Source organism: Bos javanicus, chromosome 2 (assembly GCF_032452875.1).
Source record: "Bos javanicus breed banteng chromosome 2, ARS-OSU_banteng_1.0, whole genome shotgun sequence".
Lineage (NCBI taxonomy): Eukaryota > Metazoa > Chordata > Mammalia > Artiodactyla > Bovidae > Bos > Bos javanicus.
The window spans coordinates 18,175,083-18,193,913 of NC_083869.1; the positions used below are offsets into that span (position 1 = coordinate 18,175,083).

At 40.0% G+C, this 18,831-nt stretch overlaps 1 protein-coding gene across 3 annotated transcripts in view; it reads left to right on the forward strand.

The window, feature by feature from the left end:
- The window catches only part of TTN (titin), a 275,391-nt gene that overhangs the window by 35,197 nt on the left and 221,363 nt on the right, over positions 1 to 18,831 (forward strand). For all 3 annotated transcript variants that reach the window (XM_061434185.1, XM_061434167.1, XM_061434175.1), the window contains exons 32-44: positions 89 to 352; positions 445 to 705; positions 2,315 to 2,575; positions 3,327 to 3,590; positions 3,683 to 3,943; positions 4,053 to 4,313; positions 4,651 to 4,911; positions 5,419 to 5,560; positions 5,649 to 5,814; positions 6,911 to 7,142; positions 8,624 to 8,908; positions 9,139 to 9,264; positions 14,015 to 14,203. In XM_061434185.1, coding sequence (XP_061290169.1) covers positions 89 to 352; positions 445 to 705; positions 2,315 to 2,575; positions 3,327 to 3,590; positions 3,683 to 3,943; positions 4,053 to 4,313; positions 4,651 to 4,911; positions 5,419 to 5,560; positions 5,649 to 5,814; positions 6,911 to 7,142; positions 8,624 to 8,908; positions 9,139 to 9,264; positions 14,015 to 14,203 — 2,973 coding nt within the window. The remainder of the gene's footprint in view (positions 1 to 88; positions 353 to 444; positions 706 to 2,314; positions 2,576 to 3,326; positions 3,591 to 3,682; positions 3,944 to 4,052; positions 4,314 to 4,650; positions 4,912 to 5,418; positions 5,561 to 5,648; positions 5,815 to 6,910; positions 7,143 to 8,623; positions 8,909 to 9,138; positions 9,265 to 14,014; positions 14,204 to 18,831) is intronic.

Genomic DNA, 18,831 nt, shown 5'->3' on the forward strand with positions numbered 1-18,831 from the left:
ACATGGTCTTATATCTGTGCTGTCAAGCGAGCACGTATTTCCGACAAAAATTTGTATTCACAAATCTTTTGTGTGTGTGATTTTGCAGGTGTTGATGTGATAACACCTTTAAAAGATGTTAATGTGCTTGAGGGCACCAAGGCTGTGCTCGAATGTAAAGTCTCAGTCCCTGATGTGACTTCTGTTAAATGGTACTTAAATGATGAACAAATCAAGCCTGATGATCGCGTGCATGCCATTGTCAAAGGCACGAAGCAGCGACTTGTGATTAACCGGACCCACGCTTCAGATGAAGGACCTTACAAGCTGGTGGTTGGCAGAGTTGAAACCAGCTGTGATCTCTCTGTAGAAAGTAAGAATTCTTCCATCTCACTTAATATTGTCTTAAGCATTCTATTTTCCCAGTGTAATAGTAACCAAGTGACAATTATATTTTTCCCCCAGAAATTAAAATTATCAGAGGTCTTCGTGACCTTACCTGTACAGAGACCCAAAATGTGGTCTTGGAAGTTGAACTGTCCCACTCAGGAATTGATGTCTTGTGGAATTTTAAGGACAAGGAAATCAAACCCAGTTCTAAATATAAAATTGAAGCTCATGGGAAAATATATAAGTTGACAGTTCTAAACATGATGAAAGATGATGAAGGAGAATATACATTTTATGCTGGAGAAAATAGGACATCTGGAAAACTTACCGTGGCAGGTTAGTACAATTATAAATTATAAGTTCTTAAATGGAGCAGTTGTTTTAACTTAAGAAACCATTACCCGTTTCCTTCCTTATTCCCTGCAGTTTCCTGCTTTTGTTGTTGTCAACCAGTAATACCTTCAACACTGCTCCCATCAGCCTAAATTCGAAATATTCTTCCAGGAAGTCATAACTCAAATGCCATCTCCTCTGCACAACCTTCCTTGATCTTCTCGTTTGTAGATCTTACTCCTCCAACCACAGTATCGCTCTCTGTGTGTTTCTTTCATGACCCATACTCATCTACTTGCTTTATTCTCCATTTCTTCTTCCCACACTTGAGCAGATACCTCCAAAGTCTGGAGTTGCTTCTTCCTCATCTTCATATAATCCAATACGTTGTACATGATAGATTGATAAATGTTTGTTGGATCAAGTTTGATTGATCAAACTTTCCTACTGTAAAGATGTGTTCATTTTTTATGCCCTGTTTCATTCATTTTTGTTCCCTTTACACTATTACTGGGCCCAATGAATATTTTAAAAATATACCTCATTGGGTGTGTCTATATGTCTTTTTCCTATAACATGAAGTAAACCATTCTCAGCAGAAGTCACTAGCTTTAAAATAAGGAATCAAAAGTCTAAACCAATTGTCAAGAAACAACTAGAAGTCATCATTAATTTGGCGCATTACAATTTAGGTTTTGAGGAGATGGAATATGACATTGAGATTAAATTATACAGTCCGTGGCATCTGGGATATAAGCAAGTCAAATGGGAATGGTGTGTCTTCTTTGGTATAAAAATTTTATGGTTTATACTTTATCACATTATATGATTTCCTCAGAGATTTGACCATGAAAACTTCCAAAAACAAAATTTCAGATTCTGTACTTGATACATGTTTTTAAATGTGTGAAAACAAGAAAAAACTCTGAGCCTGTATGTGATCTTACCCAACATTTTTAAAGTAACTGCCACAGGCCAAATGCTGCTAGGAACTCAGGATACAGAAATTAATAAGGCATGCTATTTCTTTTGAGGAATTCACAATTCAGAGAGGGACAGATACATTAGCAACTAACTTGCTGAAGGAGTAATTATTTCTGCCAGTAGCTGATGGCATTGGAGGCAATGGAGCTTCATGGAAGAGGTAACAGTGACTTTCAGTATATGGGAATCCCCAATCTTTTAGAGATGTTGATGACTATAGTTTTGTTGAGCAGATTTTTTTTTCCAGTCAAATATTAGACATGTTTTAAGGAAATCATCCTTAGGAGACTAAACAGAGTGCTTTTGAAGAATAAACTGAGTTACAGGCCATCCATGAAGTGTGCCTCACATTGGAGTTCTCAGAATTCTGTATAAGTTAACAGTTGCTTTTCCATTTGCAAACCCTTCCTGATTCTAGTAGTTTCCCTGGGTACGTACATAGAATACATACTTACTTAGAATGAGAGGTTTCTATGATATCTTCTCAGTGTGGGTAAAAATAATTTTATTAGAAATTTTCATGATGTGCAAAATTATGTTTTAAAACTTGTTATTTAGTTGTGCAAAGATCTCTTTATTGTTAAAATATTTTTTAAAGACTCACACTCGTATTTCTCTTGTTCCAAAGGGGGAGCCATCTCTAAGCCACTCACAGATCAGACTGTAGCTGAGTCCCAGGAAGCTGTGTTTGAGTGTGAAGTTGCCAACCCAGATTCTGAAGGCGAATGGTTGAAGGATGGCAAACACCTACCGCTGAGTAAAACCATCAGAAGTGAATCTGATGGCCGCAAAAGGAGACTTATCATTGCTGCCACCAAACTAGATGACATTGGAGAATACACCTACAAGGTGGCCACTTCCAAAACATCTGCCAAACTCAAAGTTGAAGGTCAGTGATATAACAACAGAGTGACCCATTTCAAATCATGTTGGGTTTTTGACAGTTATCTAAAAGTCAAACAGTTTAATCATTTTGGGTGCCATAAATCCTCATTTCGTAAAATCATTATAAACTCTTGAACTTTCTGAGCCATATACCACAGGTGCAAAATTGCTTCTGAGTTTATGTGAAGAAGCCATGTCTTAGGTTCCAACTCTATGAAACAGCAAATTAGATGCTCTTATTCTCTAGTCTTCTTTCATCCTCCTCCAATCCATTGACTAAGCTATTGGTATACAGCTAAGTAAAGTTGCTCAGTCGTGTCCTACTCTTTGTGACCCCATGGACTGTAGCCTACCAGGCTTCTCTGTCCATGGGATTTTCCAGGCAGAAATATCGGAGTGGGTTACCATTTCCTTCTTCAGGGGACATTCCCGACCCAGGGATTGAACCCACGTTTCCCACACTGCAGGCACACTCTTTACCATCAAGCCACCGGTAAAGCCCAGTATACAGCTAAACAAACTTCATCTCATTCAAGTATAGAAAAATCATTGTACAATGTACTTTTCGAACTGTACCCTAGGTTTTCCAGAGTAATAGCAAAGTGTCTTTTAAAAACTCTAGAGATGCTGCATAACTACAAAAATTGTTGATAACCATTCATTTGCAAGATGGCCAGGTAACAATCTTATTCAGGAATTTTCTTACTTGATGGTATCATCTTTATTTCCTAAACCAATCATAAATTTGTCCTCAGCTGTCAAAATTAAGAAGACTCTGAAGAACCTCACGGTGACAGAGACACAGGATGCTGTTTTCACGGTGGAGCTCACACACCCTAACGTAAAAGGTGTCCAGTGGATCAGAAACGGAGTTGTGCTGGAATCCAATGACAAGTACACTGTCTCAGTCAAAGGAACAGTTTACTCTCTGAGAATTAAAAATTGTGCTGTGGCGGACGAATCTGTTTATGGCTTCAAGCTTGGAAAGCTGGGAGCCAGCGCCAGACTGCACGTTGAGAGTAAGTTGACTTATAAGCACTTGACAAGTCGCCACCTCATGGTTACCATGAAGTGAAGCGTATCTCTAAATGGCTTCATCTTTTCCCATCAGCCGTCAAGATCATTAAGAAGCCAAAGGATGTGACTGCCTTGGAAAATGCCACCGTTTCCTTTGAAGTTAGCGTTTCCCATGACACAGTGCCAGTAAAATGGTTCCACAAAAATGTGGAGATTAAGCCGAGTGACAAACACAGGCTGGTCTCAGAAAGGAAGGTCCACAAACTGATGCTGCAGCATATCTCCCCCTCGGATGCTGGGGAGTACACAGCTGTGGTGGGGCAACTGGAATGCAAAGCAAAGCTATTTGTGGAGAGTAAGTATGAGACAGCCCTGGCCGCATTGCTAGGTGGTCTTATTTGTTTGCTTCATCTTAAAAAAAATTACATATATATTAACCAGAGTGCTCTCTGATTTTTCCCAAGCATTACATATTACAAAAACCATGAAAAACATTGAGGTGCCTGAGACCAAAACTGCCTCCTTTGAGTGTGAGGTCTCCCACTTCAATGTCCCTTCCATGTGGCTGAAGAATGGCGTGGAGATTGAGATGAGTGAAAAGTTCAAGATTGTGGTGCAGGGAAAACTCCACCAGCTAATCATCATGAACACCAGCACGGAGGACTCGGCAGAATACACGTTTGTCTGTGGCAATGACCAAGTCAGCGCCACCCTCAAAGTGACCCGTAAGTAAATACATATATATAGAGAATACCCAGTGGACTCATCACCCCATAGCCTGCACTTTTTCTTCCTCATCTACTGTGTTCACACTGAGTTAGGTATCTGGATAAAATTTTTGCTTAGCATTCAAAGACTGTCTATAAAGATGCTCCAGTGTCTGTTGCTTGCTTTTTCTGTTCCCCTGTCACTTGGCATAATCCTGTAGAGCGGTACCTCTCTGAACTGTGATCACTTAAACAGATGTGTTAAAGACATTCCAAGTTTTTGCTCTGTGCTTGTTATAACCCATGCCATACTGACATGAGATCTCCTTGGGTATATTTGCTTCCCCTTTTGCAGCAATCATGATTACATCCATGCTGAAGGACATCAATGCTGAAGAAAAAGACACCATTACCTTCGAGGTGACAGTGAACTATGAAGGCATCTCTTACAAATGGCTAAAGAATGGTGTGGAGATCAAATCAACTGACAGGTGCCAGATGCGAACCAAAAAGCTCACCCACTCACTGAATATCAGGAATGTCCACTTTGGGGATGCCGCTGAGTACACCTTTGTGGCTGGAAAAGCTACCTCGACAGCCACTCTTTATGTGGAAGGTATGGTTTCATAAATGTCATATCCATAAAAAGAAATGTCAAACACACTACATAAAAATGTTAGTGCGTCAGCTAATGAATGAATAAATAAGGTATATCTATGCAATGAAATATTACTTAGTAATAATAAGGAAGTACTGATAAATATTACAACATGAATGAACCTTAACCTTATACCAAGTGAAAGAAGCTAGTTATAAAGAAGCACATATTATATGAATCCAGTTACAGGAAGAGTTCAGAATGCGCAAATCAATAGAGACATAGATTTGTGCCTAAGTGTCCGGGAAGAGCAGTGCACGGGGTCTGGAAGGTTATGGCTAAGAGATACGTGGTTTCTTTTGGGAGTAATGAGTATGCCTTGAAATTGATTATGGTGATGGCTGTACAATTCTAAATATACTGAAAGCCCCTGACCTATGCTTTCAGTGGGTGAATTGTATAGTATGTAATCATATCTTGGCAAAGCTGTTAGAAAGGTTAATTCTTTTACATGCTATCCTGCAGCTCGTCATATAGAATTTAGGAAGCACATTAAGGACATTAAGGTTCTCGAGAAGAAGCGAGCCATGTTTGAATGTGAAGTTTCTGAGCCTGACATCACCGTGCAGTGGATGAAAGATGGCCAGGAGCTGCAGCTAGTGGACAGGTCCGTTGGTGTGTTGTGCCACCCCCAGTGATTCCCAGTTCCCTTTGAGTCATCATACATTAAACCCCAATTTCCATCTCCTCCACAGAATAAAGATACAGAAGGAGAAGTACGTCCACCGCCTGCTGATCCCATCCACGCGGATGTCCGACGCCGGGAAGTACACAGTGGTGGCTGGGGGTAACATGTCCAGTGCCAACCTCTTTGTCGAGGGCAGAGATGTTCGCATCCGAAGCATTAAAAGGGAGGTTCAGGTAATTGTCCACGTGCTGAATTTTTAGAGGTATCATCAATAGCACCTAATCTGTCATTTTGTCAAATTTTTTGACTTTAAAATTTTCCAACCACTGTCTTCTAAAAAAATGCAATTAGCTTATCCCTACTGGCTTAACGCTCTTATACTGATAGCAACTTAGTCACAGTTTCCTCTCACTTAGGGGATAAGTGTGTCCTTCACAGCTGTCTAAATACTTTAATGAAAGCATCTGCAGAAACTTCACTGTCTGATAAGTGGCCACTTGCCAAGCAGCACCAACTTGAAAAGAACTGAAATTTAAATTGTGGTGTTTGCACAGCAACTGGAATTTAGGGACTTCAGAACAAGGTGGCTTTTTCTAGAAGCCTTCTACTGTGGAAAGGCAGTTCTTTAGGGACTTAGCTGGGGACACACCCTCTGAGCAAAGCTGGATTCTCAGCTGGATGCTGAGAAAACACCTTCGCTCTTGACTGCATGTGTAGATCTTGTCCTCAGGGGTGCCAGTCTTCCGACACGGTGTAATGTGGGTAATATGTGAACAGAAGCAGTACTTGAGTTCACATTACGATATTGCTCATCCACTAAGAGCCGGGCATCACAGGCCTTAGTCCATAGTGAAAACGCCTTCAGTGAAAACTCAGATGACCTGGATATGTCCATCCTCCTCTGCTGTCCAATTCTGAGCCTTTATTTCCTCACTTTTAAAAATGAGGATAATAGTTCCTGCCTAAGTCACAAGGTTTATTGTTTACATCATATGAAACCAAATTGAGTAGAAACTTAAAAGGGCTTTGTCTGTGATGACAGCCCTCGGAGGTAAAGTGTCATTTCTGTTATGATAAACTAAGAAGTGAACATTTAAGGATGAAATCATTGTCTCTGTGAAGACATAAGCATAATTCTCTGCAAAAGAAGTGTGGGCTCCATTTGTCCAAGGACAGGGAGGGAAAATTGAGAGAGTGCTATAACAAGTCAACTTCCTATATCATCATGTGTGGGTTTGAAATGCTCTTCAAATGAGCTGGTTTAGAAACAGGTTAAAACCACGAGGAAACCAGGACTTCAGTGTTCTTTTTCTGTTGCTCCATCCAAAGGTTATTGAGAAACAACGTGCTGTTGTTGAGTTTGAGGTCAATGAAGATGACGTTGATGCCCACTGGTATAAAGATGGCATCGAAATCAATTTCCAAGTTCAGGAACGACACCAGTACGTGGTGGAGAGAAGAATCCACCGGATGTTTATCTCTGAGACCAGGCACAGTGATGCCGGTGAATACACCTTCGTAGCAGGAAGGAACAGGAGTTCCGTTACTCTCTATGTCAATGGTAGGTGGAAATGTTAATATGTCTGTTCATCCATCTGTAGTGATCCCCCATACTTTAATTTACTAAACTTCTGGTAGTTCCTGGGCAATTTCTCAAGAACCCATGGTGCTCGTATGTTTGGGGCTACATGTATTTTCATGTTATACCTGTGGAAAAGGGATGGCAGCTTTGAAAAGGGCTAAAATGTCATTTCTAGAAAGCACCTAATGGCTAGGTTCTTATTCGGTCAGTCAACACTGTCAAACCTTCTCTGCGTGTCAATTATACTAGACCCCACGTGTCTAGTATAGACCCCACGTGTCTTGCTAGACCCCAAGTGGGTCTCTAGGTCGAGCAATCAGTGTTCTGGTTCTCTGCCCTTGGCCCTAACTGCTTGAGCACTCGTAGCTCTAACAAGCAATGGGGCATTTCCACCTCTAGTAGGGCATGCCAGGGAGAATCTAGAGAGCCACAGGGGAGTTCCAGGGGCTCTGACTTTAGAGGGGAATTTCACATGCTGCCAAATCAGAGGAGCACCGTTAAACCACCAACTTTTCTTAGGAGGAAACTTTGAGCTGAATGAGGCTGGTCTAGTTCTGAGGCTAGCCTCCATACACACAGAAAATGCAACCTCTGTTCCTGTCCTGACCGTGAGTCCTATCTGTCTGAACAAATACTCCTGAGACAAATGAAGGAACGCTAAGAGAAATCTCAAGTTTCATAAAAATGAACCATACTGCCAACATTCCCTCAGGCCCTGGAGGACCAGTCATGGTTCGGTTATTATTATTTCTGTATTAGTGGTAGAGAATCCGAGCACAGGGTAATAAAGGTCTTCCCACATGACTGTGTCAGAAACCAGCCTCACAGAAGTCATTTCTAGGCTCATGAGCCTCTCAGTTTCCCTCAGTCATCATGACACCAAGAATATGTTCTGATTAGCCCAACAGGAAAGCTGATTTTTTTAAAAATTACCTAATTGCCTTTAGATCTAAAATGACATTCATTCATTCATAATGATTGCACTTCCTTGGCATCAGTATCTTAAAAAATGACTATGACACATACAAAAATACTTGCAAAACAGACCTGAATGGGATAAACTAGCTCACCATGGGATTTGCCCAATGACTGTTAAAAATAGGTAGCGTGTGGAAGTGTTCCAGTATTCTTTAGGGGACTGTCCACTGCTCCTCCCCCTCAATTCAGACCCCGGCCAGGAAAGGAGTGATCATATTATGTTGAGAAACTCAGCACTTGCAAGCACCTACCTACCCCCAAATATCAAAAGTATTTTTCTAAAGCTATTCCCTCAACTTATGGACAGAATTCCATTTTTTTTTTCCTTCTTAGCGTGAAGAATATTCTAACATTCTAAGACAATTAAAGATACCACAATTCCAAACTTCTGTTTCAGGGTACATAACCACCGGGTAGTGAACTAACGTGGATTTTCCAGTGCTTTCCCGTGTTTTCATGGGTTATCTGTCTTTTCTTCCCAGCCCCAGAGCCACCCCAGATTCTGCAGGAACTCCAGCCTATTACCGTGCAGTCTGGCAAGCCTGCCCGCTTCTGTGCTGTGATATCTGGCAGACCGCAACCCAAAATTTCCTGGTATAAGGAAGAGCAGCTGCTTTCCACTGGTTTCAAGTGCAAATTCCTTCACGATGGGCAAGAATATACACTTTTGCTCATTGAAGCCTTCCCAGAGGATGCGGCGGTCTACACCTGTGAAGCCAGGAATGACTACGGAGTTGCCACCACCTCAGCATCACTCTCTGTGGAAGGTAGAAATGCCTTGGTACTTCTCAGCTTAAACTGAAACCTAAGAAACTTGTTTTTGCATTCTCCCAGGGCATTTAAAAAATACAGCTTGGAGGTCCTAAAAGTAGATTGCTATACAACTTGGAAACTTTGGGCTCCACGGCCAGATAGATTAAGAGAAATTGACATGCTTCATTCTGGGAGGTCTGTAGGGTGACTTAGTCCTGACGAGTCTTATGGTCCCTTTCTTTAGTTCCAGAAGTTGTGTCTCCTGATCAGGAAATGCCAGTTTATCCTCCTGCCATCGTCAGCCCACTTCAGGACGCTGTCACTTCTGAGGGACGGCCAGCCCACTTTCAATGCAGAGTTTCTGGAACAGGTAGGTTTACCAGGAAGGGTAGAGTTGCTAATATTTAAAAAGAATGATGTAAGTGAAGAAAAGGTTTTCTCATCCCTTCCTCCCTTACAGTTATTCATAATTTGAAGTTTTATGGGCATCTTGCAGAACATTTACTTGAATTACTGAATTAAGAATTAGATCAGTGTTTTCCACTACTATTTTTAGGACTATACACCTGAATATGGCAAAGATGATAAATTGCATGCTATGTGTTTAAAAGAAAAATTCAGTGTTTTTCAGTGTTTTACACTTGCAAAAATGCCATATTTTCTTTATGGTTGTAGTTAGACTTTTGTTATCTCTTGAAAAAATACAACAAAACCTACAATCATTATTAAATTAATTATAATAGCATCTATATATGTTTTTAAAAAAGAGTCTATTTATATTTAAGATGTTCAATCTATGGACAGTGCTTGTGGGAAAAGGCACATCCATTTATTTTTTTTAATATAAATTTATTTATTTTAATTGGAGGTTAATTAGCTCCACTGTGTGACCTTCGGCAAAGACATGATTCCTCTGGTTCTCTTTCCCTCATGAATAAAGTGAGGATAATATTGCTGTCATAAAATATACATTTCATGAGGGCAGGGATTCTTAATACTGAAAACCTGGTGCTGAAAAGCAGTAGCTACTAGAAGGAAAGCTCTGTGAAAGCAAGGGTAGATCCTTGTCCTAGAATAGCTCTGGACTAGGTTGATGCTCAGTAATTGTTGATTGGACAACAGCATGCTTGTTTAATGGCTGATATCCACTGCTTCAGATCATTCATCATGATTGTGTCAGATAACCCACATTAGCACGTCACACAGTGCCCATCCAAAAGTAATCCCTCAGTCTGTTAGCTGTTATGATTTTTCAATTGCTGCAAGTTTCCCAAAGACCATCAGCCCCTCCCGTTCCCCCAGGAGTCTGACCTTAGTAGAGTAAGACAGAATGTTTGGAGCTGTTTTTACCCAATGATGATTTTAGACTGACAGGGTAAGCCAACTTTATCCCAGATGAAAATCCTTCTCTCATTTCCTTGGCTTTTATATGCCACCACAAAGGGAAATTCTCCCAGCTTGGGCATCTCACAGCACTCCTAGTAAGTTTGTTTTGTTTATAGTGCTTCTCCCATTCGTTTATGACCCAGTCTCTACCTTGCCAGAAGCCATTTTCCTTAACAAATTAGTATTTCTATCATACTTCTATCACCTAATGATTTCCTCCTCTGATTTGGAGATGCTGATCTAAAAACCAAATAGACCCATTTGATTTTATGAGCATAATTAAAGGATACAAAGTATATAAAGCACTTATAGGTATGACGTGGCTGACAAGTAGCTGGTACTCAATATATTAATTTTATTACAACCATTGGAAGGAATTATAGAAACATAAAAGTCTGGTAAGGGGGGACCAACATAGATAAATACTATAAACTTTATTACTTCAGAGCATAGTGTTTGAGAAACCCTAAATATAAAGTTTAAAAATAAAATTAGAAAAATAAATAAATAGATAAAATTTAAAAAAATAAATAAAAAGATAAAAAAAAAAGAAATGAGAATTGAGTTGATAATATCTTACTAACACAAGAAAGAAAAAATAATTTTAAATTCACCAAAGTCACACTAAATGATTTATCAGTTTTTTGAATTTTTAGAGAAATATTTTGATTAATTATATGTAAATATGGATTATCTAAAGTAGTAGTCTTAGATATGTTTATATAGTACTTTTTTAGGTAAGTCATTTTATAGTTTGCTTTTAGGATGTTGTAAAAATACATTCCAATCTTTACCAGACCTCAATTGGGATAGCAAATGAAAAATCTTTTTTATATGGGCAATGTCTTTAAATGTTTGAACAGACTTTATAAATTCATGTGATCATTAACTCTCTCTTTGTGGTAATATTTAGATATATACAGAGGTTTTAGCATCCTGTCATAAATGTATTTTCTATGTAACAAAAAGTAAATTCATTGAATAAAATGCCTTTTTAAAATAAAAGCTTACTGAATCACGTTGTTTCGTGACCCTCGGACTGAAAATATTTACACAGCTTGTCTTAAGAAAGTAAATGCAGCTCTACTTTCTAAAACTGGGTGGGGGAAATGTAGGCAGAAGCCCCAGTCTCATGTTATGGGAAATCAATACTTAGCAAAGCACAGAATGTGGTCCGAGGTATCTGGTCATGCTTTTAGGAGTGAAAATGTTGTCAACTGAAGGTCTCTGGTGCCACCTACTGGTAGCATAGAAATTTGGAAGAGTAGAATTTTGAAACAATAAATCTAGCTCTTTGCTGCTGTTCATTCTGTAATGAGTCAGTATCGTGTGGAGGCTCACAGAGTGGCAACTAGCTAAGTGAAATGATAAAAAATTAGTTAGGCAGTGAGGAATGCCCATCGCTCATTTAAGCATCTCTTTTATTTTATTCCACCAATATTTGTGTCCTGCTGTTGAGACATCATGCTAGGTTCTAGGGCTGCCGCACCTGTCCCTGGCTTCCTGGAGCTCAGTGTGTAGGTGAGGAGATGCATGGCTAGATTCCAAGGTTGTGAGTGCTGTGACAGCCCACCTACTCAGTGCTGTCTGGGGGACAGGTGGGGAAAGATGCATGGATGGAACACTGAAGAATTAATAGGCTTATTCAGCACGTTGGTACTTCAGACAGAAAATGCATTTGCAGAGTCGTAAAGGTTTACCAGAACACTTATGCCGTCAACAAGTAGCTTAAATATGGTCTTGTAATGAGGAAGCTGAGAGGCTAGAAAAGAAGGCAAGGGCCAGATACCAATAAAGTATTGGTAGTCTATGGTTAGTTAGGACTCCTGTTTCCTTTGAGGAATCACTGAGAGATTTTTTTAAATCCCTTAGTAACATGATCAGGTTTGCTTTTTAGAAGCAACACTGATCATGAAAGGAGGAATGGACAGTTGTGGGAGATGAGACTGGAGGGGAGGAACCAGCAGAGAAGCTGGTCTCCTTTCATTTCATAAGGATAGGCTTGGAAAGTGTTGCCAGTGATGGGAGTCAGAAGAAAGAAGTGGGTAGATTGTGCAAGAGTTCAGGAGGTAGAATGAGTGAGACCCAGGAACCAAATACAAGGGTGTGGCGGGGGTGAGGAGCAGAGGTTGTGGGGCAGCCTCACAGAAGCCAGGGGAAGCCAGTGGCTGACGCAGGTAGTGAAGTCCAGCAGGAAGCACCGGGTCCGCTACCAGGACAGACCTTGCCTTTAGCTCATTTCTTACAGGCAGTCCATGCCTGTCCTCCTGCTTCATTCGGTTCACCAAAGGAAGAAGTTGTCAGGAAAAATAAGCTTTCTTGTGAAGACGAATACTTTCTACCCTTCCCTTTCTGTTGAGGACTAAACAATCCAAGTGTTTGTAGGATGACTTTTACATCCTATGTGATAATATTACTTTTATATCGTATGACCCTGTTTTTTTGGCAAGTTGTTGAAGGTATTGCTGATCCCTTGTGAGGTTAGCTATTCTTGCTTTAATGACTGACGGTGCGTATTGTTTATAAAGCCCTTTCCTCTATGTGTCATGGAATTCACACAGCAATTTTATAGCCTATGAATTATTATGCTTCTTATTTTACAAATCAGAAGACTTATTCAGAGAGTAGCTTGCATGTCTAAGGTCACATGGCTTATAAATTGTATTGTCAGGATACCATTTCCCATCTTACCTTGCTACCTAAGGAAGTGGAAAGATTTGTTTCTTTAAAAGGGGCACTTGTTTATAAAGTGGGGGAAACCATCATAAACTAGTAGTTAGGCAAGAATGCAAGCAAACGCTAAATGATTGGACTGTTGGAAGATCCCCATGGATCATATTGAGATAAGGAAGTAACATAATGACCACATTGCAAAAAGAAGATGCTTTTGATTTTGGCTTTTAAAACAAGTAACTGAATTTTAATCTACATTTGACTTACAAGGTCATTGCTTTAATGAAAGGGTACTAATTTATTTTAAAAGTACACATCACCTTAAACTATAACAGCATATATTATTTTATCCTTGGTTTGGGTTTTTATTTTCTATCATATTAAGATGGTTCAAATCCTGTGTGGAAATAGCTAGTTATATTATTATTTATTATTACTGCTACTTTGAAAAAAGCCACATTTATCTAAGATGCCCAAATTTCATGAATCTTTCTTTCAGTTTTAAAAATTATTTTCTGATGAGTTGAGACCTTCCAGTGCTTGCCCATTGGTAACAAAATAGTGGAGGTTTTTTTCTTCAGCCTTCAGTGGTATCTCTTTTAGACCTTATGGAGTGTTGATCGTTTCAGCTCTAATTTTGATGGCTCTTTCTCCCTAAGCAGATTTTCCTCATTTCCTGTCTCAGTAGGCAACCACAGTCTCGGTCACCTTGAGAGGTCACTATTTCTCAGGACAGGCTTTCTCTCAAAGTCACCAAATGTGTAAAAATCTCATCTTTGCTTCCATCGCACGACATGCAAATAATTACAAAGAATATAACTAAAATTGTAAAATTTCAAACATTCTAACCCATCTATAAGCTGGATTTCTCTAAAATCATGTTTCCTTCTTTAAAATGACAAGAAATCATGTACGATCAGGTGTGGCATGCCCAAAAGAAAAGTATCATATTATTTAGATAAATATAACATTAGTCAGCTATATAGTCCATTTTGTGTTTGCAGGTAAATAAAAACACCCACTTTGGGTAATTTAAAGATCCTTTTCCTTTTGTGTTACAGATCTAAAAGTGTCTTGGTACAGCAAAGACAAGAAAATCAAGCCATCTCGGTTCTTTAAAATGACTCAGTTTGAAGACACTTACCAATTGGAAGTTGCTGAAGCTTTTCCAGAAGACGAAGGAATTTATACTTTTGTGGCCAGCAATGCTGTAGGTCAAGTCTCAAGCACAGCCACTCTGAGACTGGAAGGTATGGCAAAACAGTTTTAAGAGCCACATTGAAACATAGACCTCATCTTACAATGTGGGTAACAATCACTAAGGATTTCGTGTAAATCGTCATCAGTCCTACCTTTCTGTTAATGCAACTAATTGTTTCCCTGTTACATGCAATGTTCTCGCTTTTCAGTTACCCCTCTCATTATGAATCACAGAGCGTATCATTTTTTATTTCGCCCTGCTTTGTCTCCATAGTATTTTTTAATGTATTGCTCTCATTACCAGCTTTCATGCTTCCTAAGCAGCATGTATCAGAATGGGGAGAAACATATGCTAAAGAATTGGGTAGATTTGTTTTCTCATCTGGTGAGCATGAACATTTTTAAAAAGAAGTTTTCCAGTGTAAGAGTGTTCCTATCCCACCGTGGTATTGACAAAATTCTGATTTCCCAGAAGCTACTGTGGATGAGTTCGGGTCTGTACATCAGCTGGATGTGTTTTGCCATCATTCAAAGAATGCGTGAGGATTGAGAGGCTCAGTTGTGAGATGGTTTAACATTCTTCTATAACTTGGGCTCTTAAATTGCATTTAGAAATACTTCCTCAGTATCTGGGCAAGGGAGGGCGCTTTGATTCAAAATGAGATAGTATTTTTATACAGTCAGACTATTTTTCCTGAGCAATTTAGTCTCTAATATTTTTTCGAATGTATTTGTTTTTGGCTGCATTGGGTCTTAGTTGCGGCTCGCTGGGTCTTTGTTGAGGCGCGAGGGCTTCTGGTTGTGGCACTTCAGCCCTGTGGTTGTGACACACAGCATGTGGGACCTTAGTTCCCGGACCAGGGATTAAACCCAGGTCCCCTGCATTGGAAGGTGGACTCCTAACCACTGGACCACCAGCAAAGTCCTTAGTCTCTGTAATAGTAAGCATATACAAATACATGAAGAGTTAGGGCAGCTCTCACTTTTTTCCTCAATTTTAAAAACTTCATTTTGATAGCCAGAGGGTTTTTTTAGTAAACAGTGTAATGTGGTTTACCAAAAATAAGAGCTGGTCTTACACCCGGAGGGGAAAAAAATAACAGAAAACAAGAATATCTAACCTGAATTGCATACTCTGCTACTGCCTTCATGAACAATGTATGAAATTCCTTAGACTGTTTATGCCCCAGCGTGTCTGGAGAATGGAAGGGAACTTGTGTGATTTTGAATCAATAGTGGCATATGTTGATAAGGCATCAAGATTGGATTGGATTCTAGTCCGCACTGAAATTTGCACCCTAATGAGTTCTGGTTTCAATGCAGGGTATGCACGACATTAAAGGTTGGCATGCTTCTTTTCAGGATTTAGCACACTTGGAGAAGTTACATCCAACTCTCAATGGCATATCTCTTCATCAGTTTCATTTAAGAAGGAGCCCCTTGGCCAAAAGCCCATCTTCATCCAGCCTCTATCCAGCCTCAGGGTGCACAGCGGGGAGACAGTCAGATTTCATGCCAGGGTTTCTGGCATTCCCAAGCCAGAAATCCAGTGGTTTCATAACCAACAATCAATTCTACCAACAAAAGATGTAGTTTTCTACTTTGAGGAGTCCACAGGCTTGGCTTTAATGCTTATAGTTGATGCTTACTCTGAGCATGCCGGGCAATACTGTTGCAAAGCAGCCAATAGCGCTGGGGAAGCCACTTGTGCAGCTACACTCACAGTGACTCCAAAAGGTAAAGGAAGCCCAGCTTGCTTCAAAGACTTTGACCTGCTGCATCCCTGCTTCTCCCACTGTTACTAATGAGAGTCTCTGCTGTGTGTCTCAGTGCATATGGTGGCTGGTCCATCATTTACTAACAGTTCCCCCTAAGTCCTCAATTATGGTTTAACCAGTATACTTGAAATCTCACTGAAGTATGTGTTCAGGGCATTACACTAGTTATTTTGGGGGAAGATCCCCCGGAGGATGGCATGGCACCCCACTCCAGTATTCTTGCCTGCAGAATCCCATGGACAGAGGAGCCTGGTGGGCTATAGTGCACAGGGTCACACAGAGTTGAACACAACTGAAGCTGTTTAGCATGCAGGCATCAAATTTGCTTGACATTTTTACTTTTCTAAGCAATATCTCATCATTGCATCATTAAAGATCTATTTGCTACCTATTGTTGATAAAGTATATGGGGGAGGGAGGACAAACGATATCCCAAATAGAGTCAGGAAAAAAGAGTGCTTATATCACTCTGGGAAGCTGCAATGACAACAGAAGGAAGGAAGCAGATACTTCACGGCATCTGCGCGAGCCCCCGTCATCCATTCAGCACTGCATCACTGGGAATGAACTCTCTTTTGTGTAATCCTGACACCCTGGAGCACACTGCATCTGGCAGGCTGCTTCTGAGCGACAGTGATGCCTTTCATCTTCATCTTCCATGCCATTTTATTTTATTAACCTAGCCAAGTGATGAAGCTTAGATCTTAATATTCTTTTCTTTTTCTTGTCACTTAGCATACAGTGCAAGCCCTAGCTAGGCAAAGTTCTGGGAGAGATGTAAGTGTCCCCCAAGTCCCAGGCAGTGGCAGAGCCACTCTTTCACAAGGCAGGACTGGCAGAATATTGCAGAGTGAAATGAAGTCATTTCAAGGATCATCATATGAATATGAATTGCAGGTTTTTGAAAGTATATCTCAAAGTTCCACCCACACAGCTGCATCCGTTGAAGATGTACAGTTGCACCAGGCTGCATCCCTTTCACAAATCACAGAAAGCACTGAGTTATCTGAGAAAAGTGCTGAAGAGACAATGGGTGAAGTGCCAAAGATAATCCTACATCTTCAGGACCTCTCTGTAAAGTGTGGTGACGTGACTCAATTCCTCTGTGTTTTAGAAGATGAGTCTTCTGTTGATATAACCTGGATTTATGAAGCTAAAGGAATATAAGAGAGTGAAGCAGTCACAAAATGGAAATATTCAGTCTCTTACCACATGTAATGTTCAGCTGGTAGACCAAGGATTGTACAGCTGCATTGTACACAATGAGTATGGAGAGAAGACAATGTCAGCAAGATGGCTATTGGATTTTTAGCTCTGACTTGGTTCATTTCATCCTCATCACTTCACACAGCTTTTCCATCATGCAAATTGTATCGATGAATGTATTAATTAAAACACCCTTAAATTAGCACTCTATTCATAAATGACTTATGAAAGTCAACCAACTCATTGGCTAAACTTACGAACATGTAACTTTCCACTCTAGATTCACGGAAGCTTAACTTTCAAATCTGAGTTCAGGAAGTTAAGATTTGTTTCATAGGTGCCATTTTTTCAAATGTTTACCAAACATACCACCTAGGAAGTGTACCAAAGTAGTTTAAGGTATATAGAGCATTGAGTTTTTATTGAGTATTTATTACTGTGTCTGACATTGTCTGGACCAAAATGAGTAATCTTTAGACATTTCTCAACCAATGCTGCTGCTTTACAATCTCAGCTCCTTGCAGAATTGTAGAATTATCTCATAGCAAGATACTATTTTTGTTGTTATTGTGCTTGACTCACCACTGTGTCTAGAAGGACATGAATGTATTTATCTGCGCAGAGGATAATGTCTTCCTTTCATCCTTGGATTGTCTTCTTCACTATTAATGAAGTGAGAAAAGTATTCTTCATGTACTCGAATCCTGTGCTGTGTGTCTGCAGGCAAAGGACCTTCACTGAATCCCATGGAGGAAAGTGGGGGGAAGAAGTTGGGACATCTCCAGGAGTCTGTGGAGCTGTGCCCTTTAGTTCTTCCCCGATCCAGCCATGCTATTTTTGAGGGGTTAGAACTGAACGGGGGGCAACAGAGTGCTATGTGCGTGGCCATCTTTGTGCTGCATTTTGAAACAGATTAATTAACTCACTTAAAGTATCTGCAATCCTCACTCATCAGAAGGAGGATTTTTTTTCTTTCTTCATCTGACAGTTTGGGTCTATAGCTGTTTCTGATTAATTTTCAAAGCCTAAGAAAGGAATAGGTCAAGAACTGAGGTCTAATTATGCAAATTAGATGAAAATTAGGTAGAAAATTCCACCATCCTGAAAGTCAACCCACACAGTCATCAGACAGGTAACTATCTACCTGGATATGTTGTCTACAAGCCATGTAGGTGACAACTGGGACCATTCCTACAATAAAATAATTGGGAGCTGGCTGTGTTTTGGAGATGAGAGCAATGTAGGCCTTTCAACTTGCTTCCTAAAGAACATAGTGCCCTATGACAGTGCTTGATCACTATGTTCCCAGAGTGGATTTGAACTGGACATTTTTGCCTTGGAATTTCCAATTCACTCAGTTCCAGCAGATTATATTATTAAAATGTTCTTGGCACATGAGCATTTTTTCCCCCTTGGCAAGTCCAGACTGCCGTATTTAAGAAAATTAAGAGATAAGCCATTTTAAGTGTATGAAGAATAAAGGATCAGGCACAGTTATCTAATTATCCAATATGAGCCAGTCTTTATCTGGTCATCTTCTATTTTGCCCTAATGACTTTATATAGGCTACTGAGTTAGCCACGAAAGTCAGGTAGGAATGTGAACCCCCATAAGTCTGTTTGGGTAGAGTTCTCATGTGCATAGTAAGCATAGATAAATATCAGTTTTGAGACTAACATGCTGCTTTCTCTCTC